The sequence below is a fragment of the Phyllopteryx taeniolatus genome, chromosome 19 (genome assembly GCF_024500385.1).
Source record: "Phyllopteryx taeniolatus isolate TA_2022b chromosome 19, UOR_Ptae_1.2, whole genome shotgun sequence".
Taxonomy (NCBI): Eukaryota; Metazoa; Chordata; class Actinopteri; order Syngnathiformes; family Syngnathidae; genus Phyllopteryx; species Phyllopteryx taeniolatus.
In genome coordinates, this window is record NC_084520.1 from 5,011,506 (window position 1) to 5,039,044 (window position 27,539).

The 27,539-nt window shown below is 42.6% G+C and overlaps 2 protein-coding genes and 1 long non-coding RNA gene across 5 annotated transcripts; 2 read left to right on the forward strand and 1 right to left on the reverse strand.

Moving 5' to 3' along the window:
* Nucleotides 1-1,106: 1,106 nt before the first annotated feature.
* Nucleotides 1,107-10,494, forward strand: LOC133469372 (ectonucleotide pyrophosphatase/phosphodiesterase family member 7-like). The gene is made up of 6 exons (XM_061756331.1): nt 1,107-2,016; nt 2,912-3,057; nt 7,003-7,629; nt 7,950-8,187; nt 8,813-8,937; nt 10,362-10,494. The coding sequence occupies exons 1-6, from the start codon at nt 1,719-1,721 to the stop codon at nt 10,407-10,409; spliced, it is 1,482 nt and encodes a 493-aa protein (XP_061612315.1). The 5' UTR covers nt 1,107-1,718; the 3' UTR covers nt 10,410-10,494.
* On the reverse strand, nt 8,054-27,509 carry LOC133469374 (uncharacterized). 3 transcript variants are annotated; one of them, XR_009785691.1, is made up of 4 exons: nt 27,321-27,509; nt 26,446-26,489; nt 17,712-17,822; nt 8,054-8,159 (listed from the first exon to the last, which is right to left on the reverse strand). It is a non-coding gene; the product is annotated as an uncharacterized LOC133469374 (long non-coding RNA). The 3 variants fall into 3 exon arrangements; XR_009785689.1 differs by having other exon boundaries at nt 26,446-27,509; XR_009785690.1 differs by lacking the exon at nt 8,054-8,159 and adding an exon at nt 10,852-11,056 and having other exon boundaries at nt 26,446-27,509.
* On the forward strand, nt 10,852-21,958 carry LOC133469373 (ectonucleotide pyrophosphatase/phosphodiesterase family member 7-like). Its single transcript, XM_061756332.1, is given in 6 exon segments — nt 10,852-11,013; nt 11,015-11,150; nt 12,146-12,291; nt 14,757-15,389; nt 16,663-16,894; nt 17,735-21,958. Coding segments are annotated over 6 exon segments (1,419 nt in total). The 5' UTR covers nt 10,852-10,854; the 3' UTR covers nt 17,848-21,958.
* Nucleotides 27,510-27,539: the final 30 nt, after the last annotated feature.

A 27,539-nucleotide genomic window follows, 5' to 3' on the forward strand; every position in this document is an offset into this window, starting at 1 on the left:
CTACACTTCCACTGTTACGTAACAGTGGTGCTAATTTACAATGACCAGCTAGTCTGGGTCAAGATTCAGAGCCACTTTCAAGCAATGGCAGGACTCCAACTGTCGGACTACACTGTCTAAAATACTATCACGCAGAGGAATCACACATCCCCCACGGGTCCTATGTCAAAGTTGCAAGGTTAACAGAGTAGCATTGAATATTGTTGGATGCACAGATTAGTGTTAGCTAGATATGTTAGCTTCTGATAAGATGCACTTGATTGTTCGGTGAAGTTGTTAATGTTGTGGCGGTGGCAGAGAGGGAAGGTATTTGTGGTTGATCCATGTGCCACATAGACACAGTGTAGTGTAAATGCTTTTACTGTCTTTATGGGTGCTCGTTTTTTTCTTTTCTTCCTCAGACTGGGCTCTGCTACCGCAGATAGAAGAAACTGTCATGATCCAGCGCACCAAGCAATGTGGAAGATGAAGTCTTTCTGGTCTCCAAGCTCAGGCTGGTATGGGGGCTAAGTCACTTATATGAGACAGGACCGGCCATCAATAAATGGACTGATTTCAGTAAAATACGAAATAGCGGGCTTTACTTTCTTGACTGTCATAAATCCAGCGCTGCGCAGGAGGCGGGTTAGACCCGTTGTTGGTAATTTCTTGGACTGGAGTACATTAGGGCATTTTTAAAAGAGGGACGTCTGCGTTGGCGTGTTCACAGCCGACTTCCATCCTGTCCAATCGAAGTGGCTCCTCTCATTCCCTTTAAATGCGGCCCAATGTCTCTATATGCGGAAGAGGACACAGTGACTGGAGCATTGATCGTTTGCGGGTACCCTTACTAAATACAGCGTGAGCAAGTGAAAACCGCTGGCAACTTTAAATATGTCCACGAACCTCACGCATCCAGTGTATATCCCCTCCAATTGCTTTACATTGTTAAAATACACAAATATTCTTATTTTATTATTTATTTATTTTATTATGTATTATTTTTTATGACCTTTCCATTATTATTATTATTATTATTACTATGATTGCTATGATTATTATTATTTAATACTGTACATGTTAGATTTCTTACAGTTGGAAGTAACACCTCATAAGTGTCCTCAAATTGGAGTTATTTTAAAATTTCATCATCATATTAGGCCCGACCGGATGGATGACTTACTATTGTATTACTGTGCAACAGTGAAGTCTTTCACAAATGTATCAAACAAATTTGAGAGGTATTAAATACAAATCCCCAACCAATATTGTGCTACAGTTAGCATATTTGCAATAAATTATAGATTGAACTGCTCCACAGTACAAAACTTGAAGAACATATAATAACAACAGTGTAGTGGTCTCCCCATGTTGTTCTATTGTTCACATTGAAGATGTTGCTTTAGGCCAAGAGAGAATTTGATTGTGCCAGTGATAACCCTTGATTCATTGCTTTACTTCTCTGCCATATACTGAAATACTGGACCTTCAAAACACAGGGTTATACAGGAATAACTCTCTTTATGAGTTGATAAGATAAGATGACATGCATCTTCTAGGGATTGTAAATGCAGGTTAGTCTGATGTCATCTGCCTCTTCTTTTGCCAATTTTTGTGAGGTTGAATTATATTCACTAATCATGTAAAAGGTGTCATATATTTAATGTGTACAATAAAAGCAGGGGATGGATCAATGATCCGCCACTCTGAGATTTTCACTTTTCAGGTTTCATCATAGAATGTGCAGGCCTAAAATCATTATGCATTTGCTCTGCATGGTTGTCTTTGGACTGATTCTCAGCACTCCTTCTGCCGCAGCCCCGTTAGGAGGTTTTGTTTCTGGGCTGCAGTCTGTCCTCGGTGGATCAAGCAGGAACAAGCTGCTACTCATCTCTTTCGATGGTTTCCGCTGGGATTCTGACCGAGGTGTGGACACCCCTAATCTGGATAAAATGGCCAAAGATGGCGTGAAAGCAGAGTATGTCACACCACCCTTCCTCACCATCACCAGCCCCACACACTTCACCCTGCTTACAGGTATGTATGAAATATATTTTCATTTGCATTACCGTATTGATTTTCAATACACGACAGTCAAAGTACAAAATAAAACATTGCAGAATTTCCTCACAAACGTGGTGCACCAAGAATGTATACACCCTCTTTAAATAGCTGTAAAGGCACTGTTTAATACTGTAAAATAAATTTCAGTTTCAAAATGTAACAGGACACATTTTTGGTATATCGTGTAAGTATGCACATACTTATACTGGACAGGGCAGAGTTTGCAAAAGCTTTTCAGATTTTGAAGAACCAAATCCAAAATTGTGTTCCTCACTATATACAGTAATGCCATAACATTGACTAGCAGTAAAAATGTAAATCAATGTTGGCAAACACAACAGATACAAATTTATTACAACACACATGAATCAAAAACACCTTTGCCAAGAAAGGTTTGCCCACTGGACAATTAAAAATAAAAGCAATAACATTAACAATAATAATAAGCAAATGGCTGACCCATTAAAAACAGGAAGCAGTCAGTACAACATGTTAAATGTTGTATATTTGTTTTCAGTCAAATAAAATATCCATTTTGAAACACATTTGTAGTTTGTAGTGCGTATAACAGTACATGAAAAGTCAAGTGTAGTATAGTACAAGTATAAGCATAAAAAGTATTAAATGAATAATGTTCTGTAATGTACCACAGTGGGGCAAATTAGGAGCAGTGGCACAGTGCGCAGGACCAAAAACATACTGCACACTCAGCATGCTTGCTGCAGTCAATATTGACTTCTAATCATCTTATTGTTCATGTTAAAATGTATGCCCACACCACTTTGTTTCCCCCCCACTGACAAAAGATAGGGAGGCTGCATTTGTATGCAAGTACAATCTTAGTTGGCATCTTTCTTTTTCTCGACAGGGCGTTATATCGAGAATCATGGCCTAATCCACAACATGTGGTTCAACACAACTACTCAGGAGAAGAAGGAGTACTACATGACACAGTTCGTTGATTCCTACTGGGACAATGGCTGCCTTCCCATCTGGATAACAGCACAGAGACAGGTGCATTGACACTCAGTTAGGCAAAATGTTTTAATGTGGTGTTGGACTTCTACACAGAGAGAGTGGTGGCTTTGCGGAGGGGTTAACATTTCATTCTCTGACTACAGCTGGGAGGGAGTCTCAGAGATTCCATTGTTACCAGTAACAATGATTTGTCAGTAGTCGCTTCTTTGAAAAACAGTCCTTAGAGCGGTCTTAAAAGTCGCTACGTACTGTACGCAACACTGAACACGTCATGAAGAACTATAGAACCTAAGAGATGACATGTACGTGTTTCATTTTTTTGTCACGCACAACTGAGTGCAACTTAGTCGCACACATTCCTACACATTCCTGAGGAATAAAACAAATTGCTATTTTGTCTACAACATTGGTACTCAAAAGTGACAATTCTTCGCTCATGTGCGAGAGGTGTAATGTCTGTGATAAAACTAAATGTTTCAACAATTTCAAGGAAAACATAAAAACTGTTATATCTATCTATAAATCTGTTATATCTGATATGTAAGTTGGTCATCATAAGAGAGGAACAAGATTTTAAAAAAGTAATTTTAGGAATCATTTTTATTTTTATTCTGGTGGTGGGGCTCGAAGGCGAGCGCCTGGTGGCCGGGCCTGCACCCATGGGGCCCAGCCGGGCACAGCCCGAAAGGGTAACGTGGGTCCCCCTTCCCATGGGCTCACCACCTTTGGGAGGGGCCATAGAGGTCGGGTGCAGTGTGAGCTGGGCGGTGGCTGAAGGCAGGGACCTTGGCGATCCGATCCCCGGCTACAGAAGCTGGCTCTGGGGACGTGGAATGTCACCTTTCTAGGGAAGGAGCCCGAGCTGGGGACTCCATCGTTCTGCTGGGGGACTTCACTGCTCATGTGGGCAATGACAGTGAGACCTGGAAGGGCATGATTAGGAGGAACGGCCCCCCCGATCAGAACCCGAGCGGTGTTCTGTTATTGGACTTCTGTGCTCATTATGGAATGTCCATAACGAACACCATGTTCAAGCATCAGGGTGTCCACACACAGGACACCCTAGGTCACAGTTCTATGATCGACTTTGTGGTTGTGTCATCGGACTTGCGGCCGCATGTCTTGGACACTCGGGTGAAGAGAGGGGTGGAGCTGTCAACTGATCACCACCTGGTGGTGAATTGGCTCCGATGGTGGGGGAAGATGCCGGTCCGACGTCGCAGGCCCAAACGTATTGTGAGGGTCTGCAGGGAATGTCGGGCAGAATCCCCTGTCAGAAGGAGTTTCAACTCCCACCTCCAACAGAACTTTGCTCATGTTCCGGGGGAGGCAGGGGACATCGAGTCCGAGGGGACCATGTTCCGCGCCTCCATTGCTGAGGCGGCCGACCGGAGCTATGGCCATAAGGTGGTCGGTGCCTGTCGTGGCGGCAATCCCCGAACCCGTTGGTGGACACCAACGGTAAGGGATGCCGTCAAGCTGAAGGAGTCCTCTCGGGCCTTTTTGGCCTGTGGGACTCCTGAGGCAGCTGATGGGTACCGGCTGGCCAAGCGGAATGCAGCTTCGGTAGTCGCTGAAGCAAAAACTCGGGCATGGGAGGAGTTTGGTGAGGCTATGGAAAAAGACTTACGGACGGCTTCGAAGAAATTCTGGTCCACCATCCGGCGTCTCAGGAGGGTAAAGCAGTGCACCACCAACACTGTGTATAGTGGGGATGGGGCGCTGCTGACCTCGACTCGGGACATTGTGAGTCGGTGGGGAGAATACTTCGAAGACCTCCTCAATTCCACCGACACGCCTTCCCTGGAGGAAGCAGAGTGTGGGTTCTCTGAGGTGGGCTCTCTTATCTCTGGGTTTGAGGTCACCGAGGTAGTTAAAAAGCTCCACGGTGGCAAGGCCCCGGGGGTGGATGAGATTCGCCCGGAGTTCCTAAAGGCTCTGGATGTTGTGGGGCTGTCCTGGTTGGCACGCCTCTGCAACATCGCGTGGACATTGGGGACAGTGCCTCTGGATTGGCCGACTGGGGTGGTGGTCCCCCTTTTTAAGAAAGGGGACCGCAGGGTGTGTTCCAACTACAGGTGGACCACACTCCTCAGCCTCCCTGGTAAGGTCTATTCAGGGGTGCTGGAGAGGAGGGTCCGTCGGGAAGTCGAATCTCAGATTCAGGAGGAGCAGTGTGGTTTTCGTCCTGGCCGTGGAACAGTGGACCAGCTCTACACCCTCGGCAGAGTCCTTGAGGGTGCATGGGAGTTTGTCCAACCAGTCTACATGTGTTTTTGTCATGAACGGAACAGACCCAAAAATGTACGACTCCAAAACAAATGGACAGTTTCCAAAAAGAGAGGTTTAATAGACGGGCATAGGTCGGTACACAGGCAGGCAATCCAAGAAAGGCAACAGTATCCAAAAACATGAGGCAAAGAGGCAAGGTCGATAATCGGAACAGGGTCAACTCTTACTGTGAGTCTGTGACGTGGAAACAAGGAATGCTGGAACGTGACGACAAGGTACAACGAACTGGCAACAAGAGGGAATGAGACACGAGGTTAAATACAAGGGGTAATTAGGGTGAACGAGGCACAGGTGGTGAAGATGCTCACAGGAGCAGGTGTGTGTGAAACAGGGGGGAAGACAAAACCCGGAACACACACACACACATGACAGTTTTGTGGACTTGGAGAAGGCGTTCGACCGTGTCCCATGGGGAGTCCTGTTGAGGGTGCTTCGGGAGTATGGGGTACTGAACCCCCTGATACGTGCTGTTCGGTCCCTGTACGACCGGAGTCAGAGTTTGGTCGGCATATCCGGCAGTAAGTCGGACTCATTCCCGGTGAGGGTTGGACTCCGCCAAGGCTGCCCTTTGTCACCGATTCTGTTCAGAATTTCAAGGCGCAGCCGAGGCGTAGAGGGGGTCCGGTTTGGTGGCCTCAGTATTGCATCTCTGCTTTTTGCAGATAATGTGGTTCTGTTGGCTTTAACAAGCCGTGACCTCCAACTCTCACTGGAGCACTTCGCAGCCGAGTGTGAAGCAGCTGGGATGAGAATCAGCACCTCCAAATCTGAGACCATGGTCCTCAGTCGGAAAAGGGTGGGGTGCCCTCTACGGGTCGGGGATGAAATCCTGCCCCAAGTGGAGGAGTTCAAGTATCTTGGGGTCCTGTTCACGAGTGAGGGAAGAATGGAACGGGAGATCGACAGACAGATCGGTGCAGCGTCTGCAGTGATGCGGACTTTGTATCGGTCCGTTGTGGTAAAGAAGGAGCTCAGCCGAAAGGCGAAGCTCTCAATGTACCGTTCGATCTACGTTCCTACCCTCACCTATGGTCACGAGTTGTGGGTCGTAACCGAAAGAACAAGATCCCGGATACAAGCGGCCGAAATGAGTTTCCTCCGCAGGGTGTCCGTGCTCTCCCTTAGAGATAGGGTGAGAAGCTTGGTCATCCGGGAGGATCTCAGTGTAGAGTTGGTGCTCCTCCGCATCGAGAGGAGCCAGATGAAGTAGCTGGGGCATCTGATTCGGATGCCCCCCAGACGCCTCCCTGGTAAGGTGTTCCGGGCACGTCCCACCGGGAGGAGACCCCGGGGACGACCCAGGACACGCTGGAGAGACTACGTCCTTCGGCTGGCCTGGGAACGCCTCGGGATCCCCCCGGAAGAGCTGGATGAAGTGGCTGGGGAGAAGGAAGTCTGGGCGTCCCTGCTAAAGCTACTGCCCCCACGACCCGACCCAAATAAGCGGTAGAAAATGGATGGATGGATTTTTATTTTTATTTTGTCTCAGGACAACTCCTGTCTAATTTACGCAACAAATTCACATTTCTGTATTTTGTGTATGGATTATTTGAAGTGAGAATGTCCTCTAATTCTTGAATAACCCATATAAAATGTATTCATGTGTTTCTCACTTTTATGTCGCAAATCTATGAAATGTTGTACTCTATTTTTCATGACCCTAACCTTTTTTCTTTTATTGTCCTCTAGGGACTAAAAGCAGGTTTGCTACATTTTCCTGGCACCGCTGCCACCTACAAAGGAGAAACTGTGAAGGTGAAACAGGTGGAACCTCGTTTCTATGACTATTCAAACGAGACAGAATGGAGGCATGACATCGACAAGGTGATTAGAGAGTGGTTCCACCAACAAGACTTTGTATCCTTGTACTTTGGGGAACCAGACAAGGTCGGACATAAATATGATCCAGATTCTCCAGAGCGCCGAGAGATGGTCCAGCATGTGGATCGAACTGTAGGCTACATCCGGGACGAGATCCATTACCACGGTTTGACGGACCGACTCAACATCATCATCACTGCTGACCACGGGATGACGACAGTCTTTCGGGGTGAACAAGTTCAGGAGATCATCCTGTCACAGATCCCAGGCTTCAGTTTCAGGGATGTCAAATTCCATCTTGTGGATTATGGCCCTGCTGGAATGCTGCTTCCTAAAGAAGGGAAGCTGGAGAAGGTCTACCAAGCTCTGAAGAGCGGCCACCCTCGTCTTCATGTGTATAAGAAGGAGGAAATGCCCGAAAGGCTGCACTACAGTAACCACCCTCGACTTCTTCCCATCATCCTCTTTGCTGACCCCGGATATGTAATCAATGGGGTGAGAGTCATTTTCGTTTTGAGTGCCATCTGAATTTGCATTCAAAATTATATCTTACGATTGCTATGCACCATATCAGAAGAACAAACAATGACTCTTGAATGGCAAATATTGTTCTAAGACATTAAAGTGCCATACATAATTAGTCCTGATTATACCTCTGCAATAATACGACTACATTTTGAATGTTCCATGTTTTTGGGGGGATGCTGCTTCGAAATACCGTGTACATATCAATGTTAGAGTATTACCCTTAATAGTGCAGTTTTATTCATTTGTATTTATTGATTGTAATTCCACCTCCCTCCCCCAAAATCTAGCTGTTTCCTGTACAGTGGTACAAAGGAGAGCATGGCTTTGACAATCAAGTGTTGGACATGAAGCCTTTCTTTAGGGCAGTTGGGCCTGACTTCAAGCAAAACCTGGTGGTTGGACCCTTTGAAACAGTCAATGTGTACCCACTGATGTGTCATCTGCTGGAGATAGTTCCAGAGGTCAATGATGGACACCTAGACAGTACCAAGCATATGCTGAAAAACATGGGAGGAAACAAAAACAGTAAGTTATCCGACATACAGTCAGTATTCAGTGGAAGGTGTCCCTCCCATGGTGTACAGTGAGGCGCAGCATTGTGCAAAAAAAAAATAGAAATTTAATTAAATATTTTTTTAACTTGCTATGCTTACTTCAATTGCATGTTCAAGGCAACAATGATCAAGTTTTAGTTCCTACTAAAAGTCGAAGTAAAAAGAGAAAATGTGGATTTGTCATTGTGACACTTCTGGAGTCTACTGCTTTGAAGGTGATGACGTCACATACTTTAACTTCCAGTGCAGGAACAAGTGTCGCAAAAAAACACAAAAATGCCAAAGAAATAGCAGATGTGCTTTAGCTCACATTATTTCATGCAAGACGCTGGTCAGTTGAATGGATTTGAAGCTGTTTAGTAATTGTGCTCGGACGACGCACGGTTAAAATAAGTGGAAGAAAAATACAATGGAAAATATTTGTGAATGCTCGTATCTCCACATTGATAAAATTATAGCGGCACTGAGGTTGAAATGTTGTCAGCTCAACTCTTATCAAAAAGCCTGTGTGTTTAGATAGGAGTGTTACTGTGTGCTAATCTGGAACTTTCAAAATGATTCATAAACTCCTTAAAGTTGTTTTTGTCTGCCTGCAGGTCAAAAACAGACCACTTGGTCACAAATTGTCATTGGCTTATCAGCAGTAGCTGGGTTTCTGGCATTGGTGTTCGTCGCCGTTACTTCCCACACCTTGTATAAAAGGAACTCAGCAAAAAAAGAGGTGAGTGATATACACCGTAATCATCTGAAATCCAATATTTGTTTTTGATTTTGTGCCCTCTTGGAATTCTTCTTCTTCTGAGGAATGAATCGTCTTTTCGGAGGCTTCAAAAACTCATAAATCTTTGCTAATATGTGTTTCCTGGTAACTATTTATGTACTCTAGGGGTCCCAAGCATGACGTCCTAAAACTAACTCAGTACAGCTTCGCAGAAAGTTTGAAAAATTACGGCCCCGACACCAGTTTCACCTCAGTTTCATGACAGGAAGCACAAAAACAGTCAATGTCTGAATTGAACATGAAGTCAGCCATCTGGGTTTGACGCAGCCATTTTGGGAGAATTCCAAGTCCATAGTAAACTCCTACTAGGAGATTTGCCCAAGAGCCCCAACTGGAACTTGTTATCCTAAATAAATGGATGACACTATATTGCAAACTCAATCTCAATCTATTTTACCTGTGCCGTGTGTACGACGAAAGAACATAGTCCCTACTGTGAAACAAACAGCGGGTTCAGTTATGTTCAAACAGTGAAATGTGCTGCTGTGTTGCATTTTCAGTTCTTCCAAAAGGACAAAAACACAAACACACAGCTACTAAAAAAAAAAAAAAAACAAGAATGGCAAAGAACAAAACATCAAACTACTTTGAAGAGTCCTGATACTGAATAGGCATATACACTGTTGGACACCATGAGACGGTTGGAGCACTTTGCTCATGAGTAGTAAATGGAGTGCACTTGCAGTATGTAGCACTTTTTGTCTACACCATTAAGGTGCCCAAAACGCTTTACAGAGGCTCACATTCACCCATTCACGCACAGCAATGGGCGAGCCATGCAAGGCATTGCCAGGCCCACCGGGAGCAATTTAGGGTTCAGTGTCTTGCTCAAGAAATCTTTGACAGCGGACAGTCGGAGCCGGGATTCAAAGCGCCGATCCTTCTTTTACTGGACGAGTTGCTGCACCAACTAATCCACAGCCGCCTTTACAGTGGGATAAAAATACCTGATGATACAGTATGCTATAATTCAGTTACAGAAATCGTTTGATTGCAATGATTCACTCAAAAGGTTGTCCAATATCATATTAAGTTAAAGGTGCCGCCATTTCTGTCCGGGACATTTTCATTACTTTGTTTTTTTAAGATAATTCTGTTGGATCACAAAAATAAAACAAACCGCAGTTTTCATTGTTTAATTTTCAGAACATTTTATTTCTTAATTTTGTCAGTTTCCAGTTATTTTGGTGCTCATTGTGAGATTTTCTTTCATTCAGATAGGGGCACAAATGTTGTTCATGTCTATTCAGTATATATGTAATGTAATTCAAACAAAATATGGCGACAAATGACTTGACATTTAACAACCAGAATACAGCATCCCCACAGTCACTCTCTCAACTGTGTTTTCACTTCTTTCACAGACGTACACTGCTGATGAAGATGAACACAACACGCAAACCAGTTTTTGAGGGATCATATAGATACCATTGTCTTCCTCGACTGTACCGTTGTACCTTCATATCTAACATATCTTAGTAGCAAAATGGCTTTCTAACCATATAATCAGTTACGTGTATTTTCCGGAGCAATGTCTCAATGAAAAGCGGATACTTAAGTACTTGATTTCCCTTTTTTTTAATAATTTTTTTTTGCATGCACAGCAGATTTGTTTGTTCACTTTCCGGAATGTCACGAATAATTGGTATGTCTCCAACTTAGACTTGTTCGCGAGAGTTGCATACCACTTATCTTCTAATGTCCTACCTCAATAAACCTTATCAAGTACACAAAAACAGCCCTCCTATACCTTCATTAAGATTACAAAGTCCAGTCTTTATTGAATCCACGTGTGAAACATCGTTGATTTAGTGAGAGATTTAATATTTGCGCAACCAGAGAATTTCCGGCATAAAAATGTCAAACCGATTAGTAAAACTGTCGCTTTGCTTAGTTTCTTGCTGCATTTTTTATCCACCTTGCACTCCTGCTCCAACATGGGATTCTGTTTCTGGGCAGCAGTCTGTCTTGAGTGGGTCTCCCAGGAGGAACAAACTGCTGCTCATCTCCTTCGATTGGCTTCCGCTGGGATTATGACCGGGATATTGAAACCCCCAACCTGGATAAAATGGCTGAAGATGGTGTTAAGGCACTTTACGTCACACCGCCTTTTCTCACTATCACAAGCCCTGCTCACTTCTCACTTCTTACAGGTATTTCTTTTTTAACAATAGATACAGTTTTATGTATACAGTATGACTTTAGATTAACTCATAACATTGTACTTCAGCAGTTTTTCATTTCTTTAGGTTAAAAAGAATGCAAATTTGTCACAAGGAAGTCCATATTTCCCACATAGCACTCTTAATACGCAGTTCACTTCATTTACTGGTAAGGGTCACAGAAAGAATAAGCAACAATGAAACATTACAATTAAGCTAATTGGTTTTACCTAATGATTCATTCTTGTAGTATTTCTATTCTAACATCTGACATTTTTTGGTATTATTCATAATAATCCATTAGACCATATTATAGTATGCTCTGGAAAACTCTCTAAATTACGAAAGATTACATTTCTTCCAACATATGGCCAATTGCAATAAAATTGACTGAATTATGACATTTAGAGCTATTTAAACTCATTTTGTTTTGTTAGTTCCTTGCAAACTATCCATCCATCCATCCATTTTCTTTACCGCTTATCCTCAGTAGGGTCACGGGCTGCTGCAGCCTATCTCAGCTATCTTCAGGCGGGAGGCGGGGTACACCCTGAACCGGTCACCAGCCAATCGCAGGGCACATAGAAACAAACAACCATTTGCACTCACTTTCACACTTACGGGCAATTTCGAGTCTTCAATCAACCTACCACGCATGTTTTTGGGATGTGGGAGGAATACGGAGTGCCTGGAGAAAACCCACCCAGGCACGGGGAGAACATGCAAACTCCAGACAGGCGGGGCCGGGATTTGAACCCCAGAACTGTTAGGAAGATGTGCTAACCAGTCAGCCATCCTTGCAAACTACTAGTTTGTAAATGTTGCAGATCATTTACAGTGGTGGTTGAACACATTTTAGTGCATGTTTTTTGTGGTTTGCTTTGGCTGTGACCTTGCACATAAAAAGTGGTCAAATTTCATTGATGGCTCAAGGGATTAACATTCATTATGATGCTTCGTGTGTATCTTTCCCATTCCCTACCCAGGAAATTACGTAGAGAATCATGGGGTAATCCACAACATTTGGTTCAACACAACTACTCAGGAGAAGAAGCAGTACCATGCAGCTCAGTTTGTTGATTCCTACTGGGACAATGGCAGCTTACCTATCTGGATAACAGCACAGAGACAGGTTTATTCAGATATCTTTTTGTTTGTTCACAACCCTGAAGATTTCTTCTTACTCCCACTAGATGGAAAATTCCAGCCTGGCCTGCCTTCCAATTGCTCTTTCTGATCAGCCTCTTTACTTTTTTTCATTAAGTCTTCTGCAAACAGTACTGATGTCTTCACTCCTGCCCTTTCAAGGTTGCAGCTTATGTCGCGAACAGCTGGTTTAGACACTCTTTTTTTTGACAGCTCTCAAAATGTTTTGGTAATCAGATGTTTCTGTTCTCTTTGATCTACCTGTTCAACGTCTGTCACGCAGTAAAAAAAAAAAAAGTGCTTTTCCTCTTCCTCTCTTCAAGCAGTGCTATGATTGATATTCCCTCTTTTTAGCTTAACAATTGCTTGATTTCCACAAACAACTCCATGGTTTTCATGTTTTTTACACCTCTAACCATAAAATGTAGCCTGTGAGCAAACCCAAATCTGAAATAGAGCATAGACATTCAGAACTATTAATGTTGTTTAAAAAAAATCAATGTAGTGTAAACCTGCACAACAAAAACAGTACTCAGTACTTTTACTGACATGAAAAATGTCTGTCAGAGCAAATAAACCTTCATTTTCTCTTATTGTCATATTAATTTATAATTTAATTCATCCATTTTCCATACCGCTTATCCTAATTCATCTACAATATATATATATATGTACACAACCCCAATTCCAATGAAGTTGGATATGTGTTAAACATAAATAAAAACAGAATACAATGATTTGCAAATCATGTTCAACCTATATTTAATTTGAATACACTACAAAGACAAGATATTTAATGTTCAAACTGATAAACTTAATTGTCTTATAATCAGCAAATAATCATTAACTTAGAATTTTATGGCTGCAACACGTTCCAAAAAAGCTGGGACAGGTGGCAAAAAAGACTGAAAAAGTTGAGGAATGCTCATCAAACACCTGTTTGGAACATCCCATAGGTGAACAGGCTAATTGGGAACAGGTGGGTGCCATGATTGGGTATAAAAGGAGCTTCCCTGAATCGCTCAATCATTCACAAGCAAAGATGGGGCGAGGTTCACCTCTTTGTGAACAAGTGCGTGAGAAAATAGTCGAACAGTTTAAGGACAATGTTCCTCAACATACAATTGCAAGGAATTTAGGGATTTCATCGTCTATGGTCCATAATATCATCAAAAGGTTCAGAGAATCTGGAGAAGTCACTGCATGTAAGCGGCAAGGCCGAAAACTAATATTGAATGCCTGTGACCTTCGATCCCTCAGGCGGCACTGCATCAAAACCCGACATCAATGTGTGAAGGATATCACCACATGGGCTCAGGAACACTTCAGAAAACCAATGTCAGTAAATACAGTTCGGCGCTACATCCATAAGTGCAACTTGAAACTCTACTATGCAAAGCAAAAGCCATTTATCAACAACACCCAGAAATGCCGCCGGCTTCTCTGGGCCCGAGCTCATCTAAAATGGACTGATGCAAAGTGGAAAAGTGTTCTGTGGTCCGACGAGTTCACATTTCAAATTGTTTTTGGAAATTGTGGACATCGTGTCCTCCGGGCCAAAGAGGAAAAGAACCATCCGGACTGTTATGGACGCAACGTTCAAAAGGCAGCATCTATGATGGTATGGGGCTGTGTTAGTGCCAATGGCATGGGTAACTTACACATCTGTGAAGGCACCGTTCGTGCTGAAAGGTACATACAGGTTTGGAGAAACATATGGTGCCATCCAAGCAATGTCTTTTTGATGGACGCCCCTGCTTATTTCAGCAAGACAATGCCAAACCACATTCTGCACGTGTTACAACAGCGTGGCTTCGTAGTACAAGAGTGCGGGTACAAGACTGGCCTGCCTGCAGTCCAGACCTGTCTCCCATTGAAAATGTGTGGCGAAATAGACAACGGAGACCCCGGACTGTTGAACAGCTAAAGCTGTACATCAAGCAAGAATAGGAAATAATTCCACCTACAAAGTTTCAACAATTACTGTCCTCAGTTCCCAAACGTTTATTGAATGTTGTTAAAAGAAAAGGTGATGTAACACAGTGGTAAACATGACCCTGTCCCAGCTTTTTTGGAACGTGTTGCAGCCATAAAATTCTAAGTTAATGATCATTTGCTAAAAACAATCAAGTTTATCAGTTTGTATTCTGTTTTTATTTATGCTTAACACAACATCCCAACTTCATTGGAATTGGGGTTGTGTATATATATATATATATATATATATATATATATATATATATATATATATATATATATATGGGTGTGTAAGATATCTGAACAACTGGGTTGTTCCTATTGTATCCGACAGCCAAGCATGTAAGATCCCACACATTTGACATCACCAATTAAGAATCAATATTTCCTTCTTATCATAATGAATAACTGTTAATGAATAAATATTTAAATGTAAACATATTTTTTGTGTCCTTAAGTTTCATTTTCTTTTAGGGACTAAAAGCAGGCTCTCTGCATTTCCCTGGCACAGCTGCAACATACAAAGGAGAAACTGTAAATGTGAGGCAGGTGGAGCCTCCTATCTATGACCACGGAAACGAGACAGAATGGAGGATGAACATCGACAAGGTGATTGGTGGGTGGTTCCACAAACAGGATCTGGACTTTGTCTCCTTGTATTTTGGGGAACCAGATTTGGTTGGACACAAATTTGGACCAGATTCCCCAGAACTCCGGGAAATGGTGGAGCAAGTGGATCGTACTGTCGGCTACATCCGGGACAAGATCCATGACCACGGTCTCACTGACCGACTCAACATTATTATCACCGCAGACCACGGGATGGCTAAAATACTACCAGATAAACACATTCAGAGGATCATCTTGTCCAAAATCCCAGGTTTTAGCTTCAGGGATATCCAGTTCCAACTTTTGGACTATGGCGCTGCTGGAATGTTGCTTCCCAAAGAAGGTAAATTGGAGACAGTCTACCAGGCTCTAAAGGGAGGCCACCCTCACCTTCATGTGTATAAAAAAGAGGACGTGCCGGCTAGACTGCATTATAGCTCACATCCACGACTTCTTCCCATCATCCTCTTGTCTGACCCTGGATATGTAATAAGTGGGGTAAGAAACAGCACTGTGTACGTGCATTTGAATATATAAGCATCTTTTATTTGTGAATCTTCACTTACCAACTCTCAACGTGTTGGATGTGAGGATCCTCTACTCTGAGCCAATCATACATCACAAATTTGTATCACAAGCTAGAAATCACACTCTGACGCAAGTGGCTGCCATTCGATTAGTTCTTTTATTTTTTTATATTTCTGCTCCTACTTTCTACTCTTCACAAATCTACACTGCACTGACTTGTAGTACTTTTATCCCAGAATGTAATTATTAATGACTATGAAACTGGTTGAGTCAACACAACACATAATAAATATACTACAATACAAATACTTCCCATTCGGGCTGGGAGCAGATACTGAATTGTTTATTTTCTGTCCATGATTTCAGGATCAGTTAATGTTTCATTAATAAGTTTAACAAAAACAAACGCAAGAATATTAGTACGAGGAAAAATGTATATGTTTGACAGACAATTGCGTCAGTGGTAATGCTTGACTGTGGGTGCACAATTCTTTCTTTCAATTCTTGCATTCCCACTACCGGTGATTGATGCCAATCCTGTCATGATTTGCAGTGGGAATGGTTGCGTCAGGTGGACACGAAGGGCCACGACAATAAGGGCCTATGTATGACTGACAGGAGATTTAGGAAATATAAAATTCTAATTCATTTGCAGCAATAACATGGAGGGGCCCAAAGTGAGTTTTTTTTAAGTGGCCCTAAAATTTAGGGCCACTTAAAAAAAAACGATGCAGTCGATTTAGGGCCTAAATCGATTGCATCGGTAAACAAGAAACCTGTATGAATAAGAACATGAACATAAGAACATGAACATAACCACATTCTTTTGATAACTAAACAGTCCAAATACACCAACCATCTACCCATCCATCCATTTTCTTTAGCGCTTATCCTCACTAGGGCTGGCTGAAGCCAAAAATAAAATTCTCTGTCTTTTAGATTACGTTTCACCAGCCGGGATAAAAACAAAAAATGGGTGGGTTTGTGTCAGGAAGGGCATCCAGCATTACAACTGTGCCAAACAAATCATGCTAGTGACTCACGGTGGAGACGCCTGATGGGTCATGCCAAAAATCACAACAACAACTGCTGCCATTAACAATTTGTAAGATGCCTGACAAGTCGTCCAAAACCATTGTTGTTCCCAGACGACGGATTTTATCTTGACTAAGCTTTACTGGCTCAAGTAAAGGTGCACATGATTCTATTTCTAATTAAACTGTGCATTTCTGTGTCCCTCTAGTTTTTACCTTTGCAATTCAACAAAGGAGATCATGGCTTTGATAATGAAGCCATGGATATGAAGGCATTCTTCCGTGCCGTGGGGCCTGATTTCCAGAAAAACCTGATTGTCGATCCCTTTGATCTGGTTAACGTGTACCCACTAATGTGCCATCTGCTCGGAATTAAACCAGAGCGCAACGATGGACACTTGGACAAAACCAAACACATGTTGCTCCACGAAGAGAATGCAGGTAGTGACCATGATGGCAAGTTATGAGTAATACTGCATTTGGAGCACCACTTGAAAGTTAAGTTGCTACTTGAAACAAATTAATGTATGAGAACGCCACCGAGATCTGCTATTCTGATGCCACACAACAATGGGGACAAACCTAAAGACGATACTGTGCTTATTATACAGTATTTCTTAGTTATACTAGATATTGCCATTCAAGACGTTCAGTTGTGCATGGACATTTGTATTTAGAGACATCATTTTACCATGTCCGAAATGTATTTTTGAAATGAAGACTGTCGAAAAAATATCACCTATTATTGTCACCTGAAGGTCGGACAACAAAAAGGCTTCGCACACCATTTTCAGCCAACACTGTGATGTTATGCTCAATAAAAACATGGAAACGTATTTCTTTGGGTGGTATTAGTTTAAGGAAACAGTCTATTGCTGTGGCTTGAAGGTCAGCTCACATTTTATTACCAGTTTATGTTGAAATGTATTTCTTGCAAATGTATAGGTATCCATTTACAGATGACTTTACCTTTTAAGTTTAAATGTAACATGAAGGGTATCATTATGCACAATAAATCTAGTATGATTTGACATCAGTGTACTTGGAACATGAAATCTTCGACTAGATTTGAAATCACGTAGTGCTTCTTAACAGAACAGCGAAGATAAGCAATCACAATCCACTGGAGCGCCGCACTCGTCATCAGCTCAGCGCGTATTACTTGAAATAGCAGCTGTAAAGCCATATCTTATCAGCATGGCGAAAGGTTGTGTTCTCTATTCTCTCTACATAAATGTCTTTCTGCTGTTGTACTTACATTATGCTTTCCTGTCCTTTTAGCTGCTGAGAGCAACACTCAAATGGAGGCGCTGATAGGCTTGGCTTCTGTGATTATGTTCCTCGTCCTTGTGTTTATCGTCACCATTTCCTACAACACGTGCAGAAGGACATAAGCCTGAACTGTTGGGGGCCTTCCATGCAACTTTGGGACATATCAACAAATGCGATTGCCCCAGCACTCACTCAGAAAAATTAACATAATAATAATCATCATGAAACATGTTTTCAGGTGGCCTGGAGATCGGTTTTAGGGGGGGTTCTGCCTAAAATAGACCTAGTGACGCCACTGGACTACAGTACGCTTTAGCGGGTTTATGTACACTATATTGCCAGAAGTATTCACTCTGCAGAGTGAGTGAGAGTGAGTGCAAGGTTGCAGTTTAAAATATTCTGGAATGGCTTTCCATAATGTTTAGGAGTGTGTATACGGGAATTTATTACCATTTTTCCAGATGTGCATTTGTGAGGTTACACACTGACGTTGGATGAGAAGGCCTGGCTCTCAGTCTCCGCTCTAATTCATCCAAAAGTGTTCTATAGGGTTGAGGCCAGTCAAGCTCATCCACATCAAACTCTCCCATTCATGTCTTTATGAACCTTGATTTGTGTACTGATGCACAATCTGTTCAGCTGCAAAGGGTAGACCAACATCATATCAAACCATATTGATTTAGAATGGAATATCACTTAAAATCATATGTGAATCAAGGCAGTTGAGAAAATACTTTTGGCAATTTAGAGTGCAATTTAGACTATATCGTGCATGTTTTTGGATTGTGTGGAGGAGGCAGCAGTACCTACAGAAAACCTGGAGAAAACCTGCAAACTTCACACAGGAAGGCCAGAGTTTCTGTTGTGTTATGTATTCTATCGTTAACCATTGGTTGATATTGATAGCTTTGCAGTTTAACAATATTGTTTTTGTTTGTTTGTTTGTTTGTTTTTGAAATAGCAAGAGTTATAAGTATTGGTTGAGAATGCTTATTTGGGAGGTCTATTACTTTTCGATCACCAAGTAGATAAAGTTTTGGAGAATCCTGCAGTTCAAAACAGGAGGGGCTTTCTGCATAACTCACGACCACAAGTGCTAAACAGGTGTACATATAGCCAAACAGCATGAAAATAAGTGTCTGGAGTCAACTTAGAATCTTCTGATCTATAGTCAGAAGCTTATTACACAAATAGCACCTCGTAAAATATACTGTATGAATCTAAATCTGGCAGTGTTCTTACAGGCTGACTGTTTTTTTGTTTTTGTTTTTTTGTTGCTGCAGCCCATGATGCCTTCAGGTGCGTCTCGCAAAACCCAAACGACTTCTAACCATTTTCCAAAGTTTAGACTACATACCAGGAGTGCTAGATTTTATACATTTGGATTAAAACAATCATGTTTATACAGAAACAATATGATCTTTTAATGAATAATGTTGTGCAAAACTCAAATTTCTAGTCAAACCTTAATTTGACCAGTCTCATTAATGAATTTGCAGAATTAATCATATTAATTATTTAAGGCCAGTCTAAAATTTGATCATCAATCATAGATCATATAAATCATCATCATTAATCATAGATCATATTCATGAGAAAATAATATTGTTTCCTGATAACAACATTTTAAACATTTTATTATATTTACACTATGTGATTACTATATTTGTTTTATTTCAAAACACAATTTTATTTTCCAGCACCATCTAAATGTGGGTCATATAGTTCAGCGTTTCACCTTTATTTCAATATACTATCTTATGAATATTGCGTTTTGCTTCGTTTGTTTTATTATGTATGCTGTGTAGCTATATCTACTGTTGCGTTGGATACACACTTAAATACAAGTGCAATGCATATGGAGGACCGGTATATACTAAAGCGGAGTACGCGCTTATCGTGTGTGTGCTTACTGTTCTTGTGGTGTTTGGTGTACCCGAGATGATCACGCTTCCCCTCCCAAAACCGAAAGTCTATCGTAGTACCAATACCGACCTGTAAGTGGCAGCATGGCACCACAGGACGTTAGTAGTACTACAGTAGTAGTAAATATTGCAACCGTTTTTACATTGATGATCTCGACTGCTTTTTGAGCACTCAGGTCAGGATCAGGCCTTCGCTGACTTTGATCAGAAAAGAGGAAAAATGCTCAGATTAGGCCTGATTATCAGTATGTGTGTACCCCTTTTCAATTTGGGTGATATTCTTCCTGTGTTTTCACCTGACTTTTGAATGTAGTTATCTGATTATTACTGAGTTTTGCTTTCTTAACGTTTTGTTTTGTATGTTGTGTATAGCTGTAGTTTTACACTAGTGTGCTATTCATTGTCCAAATACATGTTCTAACATATCCTGAGAAAATTGAACAATTTAACCTAAACCTCAATGAGCATTGCTTTATCTCCTGTGTGTATCGACTTCAATATGCTATGGCAATAATACATGAATTATATTATATATATAGTATATTAAGTGCAATGCACAAGTTGGTATGTAACTGACCCTTTTTTGTGTGCCATTTAAACTTGAACTGATTGGTGGGTCACCTAAGAGGTATGACGAGATCACAAATTGATCAGGAGGGAAAATAGAGATTTTGAACAACATGTCTCTGTGGAGGGGTTGCAGGGATATGTTAAGAACACAAAATCTCAAGACACTGAATAAAAATGCGATATGAATCGTGTCAACTGTAGTATTTACTTTTACTATAATTGGAATGCACACAGAAAATGATTTGCAGATGTTGGCAGATGACAATGTTGGCAACTGTGTCTTCTTTTGACCTACTGGGGAGAAAGGCTCCAGCTCGGGCATGTGATTCAAAACAGACGTATCATTTTAACCACTAGGCAGCACGCATCGGTTACCGTTAGGAAAATGTACTCAACGCTGCATATAGCATTTGATCCCTCTGGTGCTCTTCTGTACTACTGAATTGAAACAGTTATATGTATTAGCTGAAATGTTTTGTTTTTTAAAACTTTCCAATTTTTATTTTTTTTTAAGACAGATCAGCCATCCTGCTAGTGCACAACAATGTGTGGCCTTTTTACATCTTTTGTAGAAAGTCTGGAACCCATTTTTTTGTTTTTTTTAAAGATAATAAAAATTCTTCTGCTGGAAAGGACACAAGTACTTTCCCAATGTTTTACTATATAGTATGGCTTGAAGTTTTATTCCACAAATTCCCACGTGATATGAAAGCAAGGCTGATTGCAGGGTTGTTGGGAAATTGTGAGGTTCTTGGACAAAAAAAAGTACACAAAGACTCAATATAACACTGGAGAAAACACGAGTTTTCACCACCACATTTGTGCTCCTGCAAACTAGAGGAAAGGTAATCACATACTTGCATTAGGGGAAATTGCATCGATATTACTACGATTGGCTGGGGACCAGTCTCGGGTGTTCACCCACCACCCTAATGAGGATAAACACCACAGAAAATGGACAGATAGGTGGGATTCATATAAGATACAAGCACTTGGGGGGGAAAAAAACTAAACAAAAAAAACAAGAAAATCACTCATTTAATTGCTTCTAAAATGGCTAAAACAAAACTTATTGTGTTTGATCTCACCATACCTCAGGTGTCTGAACAGTTATTAGAATTTGTGTTGAGGTTATGTGTTGTACAAATAAAAAAAGCCATGAGAGATGTACCAAATGGTGTTTTTACTCTGAGCATCCATTGTGATATCAGTGCAAAGGTTCTTTAACATATAAACTAACCCCTGGAATATTGATATTGGTTGAATTTGGCCAACTGAAAAGTGCTTCTGCAGTAATTGAAGCCAGTGTAGTACGGCTAAATTAGCCAGTAGTGGTGTCGCGCTAGCCCCCTTCATTTGCAGTCTGGACACAAAGTGGTGAAACACTACATCAAAGCCTAAAGGTAAGCAGAACTGCACTGGGATTAACATTAGCTAAAAGCATTAACAGATTAACATTAGCTAAAAGCATTAACTTCTGAGAAGCGGCACGACTTGATCGCTTTGTGAGTGTTTCTCCACGAGTAGGTGTGGGTGTCATATTTGTGTTTGGGGATGTGTCCACTGCCGCAGGTCCTCACATGAATTAGCAAAGTGTAATTTGGTGGCTTGATGGTAGCTCCACAAAGGATAATAGAATTTATGTTGTTGCTCATGTGTGCATCGTCTTTTGCAATTGCTTGTTCAGGTTCGGGGCGCTAAGTGCAGCCACCCCTAGCGCCGCCCCTAGTTGTCATGGTAACAAAATCTGTACTGGACATTGACCCAGCAGTATGTGGGATAGGATGACGGCTTGCTAGTTTATTTTGCTAGTCGAAGATGGCATATTTTTGCTCTGACCAACCAATCAGAGAAGGGAAAAATGCTGATGTCATTAAGGTTCCAGTTGGCTGGCCCCATAGACGTCAGACTCGTCAAAGGACACATTTGAGATCTGATTGGCTAAAGATACAGTCCCGTTGCTAATAGAGTTTAAATAACATTAGCCAGTACTCCAGATTCTGAAGGGCCTGGGCAGATTAGATTTACATGGCAGCACATAGAGGCTGAAATTGGAGGTGGGGTGGGGGGGCGGGGAATTGAACATTCACATACAGGAACAGTAATGGAAGCAGTGTCACCAAAAGATACACTGTGAAATGAAGAGAATAGACTGTTGCAAATAAAATAATACAATTGCATGGAAAAAATATTCTAATTTAGTGTCAAAATGTATAACCTTAAAATCTACTCTGAGCACGCCCGGGATGACTGAGCTTCTCACGCTCTCGCTAAGGGACAGCCCAAAGAAACTCATTTCGGCAGCTTGTATTTGTGATCTTGTTCTTTTAGTCACGACTACAGCTACTGACCATATGTGGGGGTGGTAGACTGGGAAGAGATAGAATATAGACTTTTAGTCAAAATTTGATTGATTGCCTATGCCGTCACCTCCCGACATGCTGCCATCACACGTGCCCAATGATGTCACATCATATCACATACAGTCAAAATGAGATTTCAATTTAAATTCCAGTATTATGAATGCAATGGTTGGATTCGATTGCTAGTGGTACACTTTAGAGTTCCATTAAAATCTTCAGCAATCATATGCCTCTGAAAGTTATACGATAAAACCGAACCATCATCATCATGTGGTGACATCAACAAATCTCACAAGAATTTGACTAAGAAGGGATGAAACTGATGACAAAGTGGAAAAGTGTGATTATAGCCATGGAAGCAGGAATGGAATTTAGGAAAGCATAAGAAGCTGGTACTGCCCGTCCTGCCTGCTCAGTACAATATGGTGGGAGTTGAAACTCCTTCTGACAGGGGATTCTGCCAGACGTTCCCAGCAGACCCTCACAATACGTTTGGGCCTGCCACGTCGGACTGGCATCTTCCCCCACCGATGACACGACCACAAAGTCGATCATTGAACGGCGATCTAGGGTATCCTGGTGCCAAGTGCACGTGTGGGCACCCTTATGCTTGAACATGCTGTTCGTTATGGACAATCCGTGGTGAGCACAGAAGTCCAATAACAGAACACCACTCGGGTTCTGATCGGGGGGGGCCATTCCTCCCAATCACGCCCTTCCAGGCCTCACTGTCATTGCCCACGTGAGCATTGAAGTCCCCCTGCAGAATGATGGAGTCCCCAGCGGGAGCGCTCTCCAGCACCCCCTCCAAGGACTCCAAAAAGGGTGGGTACTCTGAACTGCTGTTTGGTGCACAGACACAAACAACAGTCAGGACCTATCCCCCCACCCGAAGGGGGAGGGAGGCTACCCTGTCGTCCACCGGGGTGAACCCCAACGTACAGGCGCCGAGGCGGGAAGCAATAAGTTTACCCATACCGCCTCTCACCGTGGGCAACTCCAGAGTGGAAAAGAGTCCAACCCCTCTCGAGAGGACTGGCACCAGAGCCCAAGCCGTGTGTGTAGTCAAGCCCGACTATATCTAGTCGTAGCTTCTCAACCTCACACACAGGCTCGGGCTCCTTCCCTGCCAGAGAGGTGACATTCCACGTCCCTAGAGCCAGCTTCTGTAGCTGGGGATCGGATCGCCAAGGTCCTCGCCTTCGGCCACAGCCCAGCTCACACTGCACCCGACCCCTATGGCCTCTCCCACAGGTGTTGAGCCTATGGGAAGGGGGACCCACGTTACCCTTTCGGGCTGTGCCCGGCCGGGCCCCATGGGTGTAGGCCCGGCCACCAGCATGCGAGCCCCACCTCCAGGCCTGGCTCCAGAGGGGGGCCCCGGTGACTCGTGTCTGGGCAAGGGAGACCTAGATCCCTATATTTTGTTCTTCATAAGGGTTTTTGGAGCCGTGCTTTGTCTGGTCCCTCACCTAGGACCTGTTTGCCATGGGTGACCCTACCAGGGGCGTGAAGCCCCAGACAACTTAGCTCTTAGGATCATTGGGACACACAAACCCCTCCACCACGATAAAGTGTCGGCTCAAGGAGAGGAAATTGTGTTCTGAAAAAATAAAATGATGGCATGTAAATATAGTACAGCTATAGAGTCAAAGTGAAGAACCTCATAATCAAATGTCACTGATGTCAAAATATGACTCGAGCAAAAGTACTGTAGTACTTACTTTTAAAGATTACTCAACTATTCCGAGTATTTGTTTTTGAATTGCAACATAACTCATACTGTGACAGTAGTTCAGAGAAGCTGACTGTGTAATGCAGCAAATGTATTGATTGGAAACAAAAGCGATTGACTATGAAGTAAATTGTGGAGAAATAAAATGAAACTAACAAAAGCATCAACACTCATTTGGTGGTGAAAATAAATGTGATTTAATATTGTAATATCCTGCTGGTGGTCAGGGGCCTTCGGGAAGTTTACGTATGATGGCTCGGAGTTTATTGTCATGTGGGAACCCCTTCAGCATTTCATCTCTTCATGCAGTAATACTTTTAAGATACTTAAACGTTCATAGATCCACATCACCTCCCTCCTTCCCACCTGTTCCTGCTCCCTAGATTGTTCTCCTCACTCTCGATGTAAACACACATGTGCACTCTCTCTCACCTTTTCCTCCTCACTCTTGCTTGCACATATTTCCACAGCTGTTGCTTATCCAAAATAGCAGACTAACAAAATTAATTTTCCTATTACATAGGACACTTCAACAAAGGATCAGAGCAACAAATATTTTGCATGGTCAAGCTCTCACATTAAGTGTTTTGGAGACAAAGTTAGAGAGAGCAGACTTTGATGGTTTGGATACATCCAGAGGAGGGAGCATGAGTATATTGGTAGAAGGGTGAGGAGGACGGAGCTGCCAGGCAAGAGAAGTAGAGGAAGACCAAAGAGAAGGTTGATAGTTGTACTCATAGGGGAGACATTAGGGCAGTTGGTGTTAGAAAGGAGGATGCAGTAGGTAGACTTACATGGAAAAATGATGACGCGCTTTGGCGACCCCTAACGGGACAAGCGCTCACATTAGGTGTGTACATGTTAGCATCGCTAATAGTTTTCTGATGAACTGTTTTTTTAAAATTATATTTCTATCGGTTTCCTCTTTTTTTAAAAGGTAAAACTTTGTGAATGGGCTTATGGGAATATAAGATGTGTGGAAAATCAGTATCGAGTAGGTATATGGCTTGCTTAGACATTGCAGGCTGAAATATGGCCTTCATGAAAACAGGTTGAGACGTCTCTGCCCGTATTCTAAATTGTTGACGCACTACGGAATAGTCTTTTAAATCATATTATATCATAATCACAAAACTCAACAAACAAAGAGCTGAATCATTTGACTTATCTAGAGTTTCAGTGCCTTGGGTCACAGGTGTCCTCTAAGAAGATGTCATGCAATATAAATGCTTGGAACATGATGTAATGATCATGATCATGATGACCAATCTATGTTGATCTCCTGCTTCATTCTTCATTCATGGACAGGACACCAAGATACTTCTACTTGAAGCAAGATCTCATTCCCGCACGAAGATGGCACTTCACCCTTTTCCGACTGAGGACCGTAGCCTCAGATTTGGAGGTGCTGATTCTCATTCCAACCGCTTCACACTTGGCTGCGAACCACTTCAGGAAGACTCGAAAAACGCGGCTTGATGAGGATCGACTCACCGAGGTCCCCATCTACGACTGCCACACCTCTCTTCTGGCGGTGCCCTGCCAGTCCCCATGGGTGCAGGGGTGGCCACCAGACACTCGCCATAGAGCCCCACCTCCATGCCTGCCTCAAGAACGGGCTACGGTGAACTGTGTCTGGGTGAGAGAATGTGTTCCAATTGTTTTATTTATCATAGGGGGTTTAGGGGTGTTCTTTGTCTGGTCCCTCCTGTTTGCCCTGTGTTACCCTTGCAGGGGCATAAATCCCCCGACAACTTATTTCATTGGATCACTGGGACACACGACCATGGTAAGGTTTAAGGAAATTAGTAAACACTTGTCTTACAAGAAGGCCTGTTTTGCATCACCCCTCACAGAACACAGGTCAGCCATTTCTTTTCATCTGTGTGGGCTATTCGGTGCCGAACGCCGGCGGACATCAACCCCAGCAAAGGCTCCGTGATGTGGAAATGATTCGCATGCGGAGTTACGCTGACGTTGTGTTGGTGCATCTTTCAGTTACATCTTTCAGTTCGTTTCAGTTACATCAATCAGTTAAATTTGTTGTCCAACCTTTAAAACATACATATCCACGTATCATAAAACACACCTTATATATTATCAACATTTAAAACCTTAACTTCTTACCTTGTTTGAGTTTTCGTGAAAGCCAAGAACATCCAGCGTCTTCACTTTCCAATATGGCGGACAGAAAAAAAATATCGGTAAAGTGAAAGGTGGCAAAGGCCCGACAGGGAGCGTGATGTGATGACATGTGGTCAGATGGGATGAAAAGTTCTGGTATAAAGTCAAAATATGAATCCATAATGGGTAAAACATTTCCAGACCAAGCGGTTGAGCAGATAAAACAACCCATCTTGGATTGAGAGATTTGACCCAGAACAATCCATCCATCCATTTTCTGAGCCGCTTCTCCTCACTAGGGTCGCGGGCGTGCTGGAGCCTATCCCAGCTATCATCGGGCAGGAGGCGGGGTACACCCTGAACTGGTTGCCAGCCAATCGCAGGGCACAAACAAACAAACAAGCATTCGCACTCACAGTCACACCTACGGGCAATTTTGAGTCTTCAATTAATGCATGTTTTTGGGATGTGGGAGGAAACCGGAGTTCCCGGAGAAAACCCACGCAAGCACGGGGAGAACATGCAAACTCCACACAGGATTGAACCCGGGTCCTCAGAACTGTGAGGCTGACGCTCTAACCAGTCGTCCACCATGCCGCCACCCAGCACAATATTAACCCAAAATCAACACATCATGGGAAGAACATAACCCAGCATTTGGTTAGCTGAAATAATCCAGTATTTTTTGGGCATTTAGGCCTCTTTCCCAAGGAGTAGACAACATGAATGGATCATTGTTTCTTTTTCTTTTCTTTTTTTTAACCAACTCTCATGAATATGAGAATAAATGAGAAAAACTCTCAGTCTGAAAATGTTAAATAAATACAGGTATCAGCTGTCAAGACACCAGATGGACATAAAGACATATAGTATACTACCCAATGCTCGTTTTGGAAGGAGCCTCGCCTCCGCAGCGACTGAAGACAAAAATAAGAGGCCCTGACACAGCTGGTCTCTGGGAACCAAAAGGGAGGGGTGAAAAAAACAGCGAATAAGCACTCAGATGTACACATAGCACAGACGGTGAGGGGGAGTGAGAGCAGCAGTGAAAGAGTCATTTTGAGAAGAAGTGGAGGAGGTAAAAGGGGGTGAGGCTT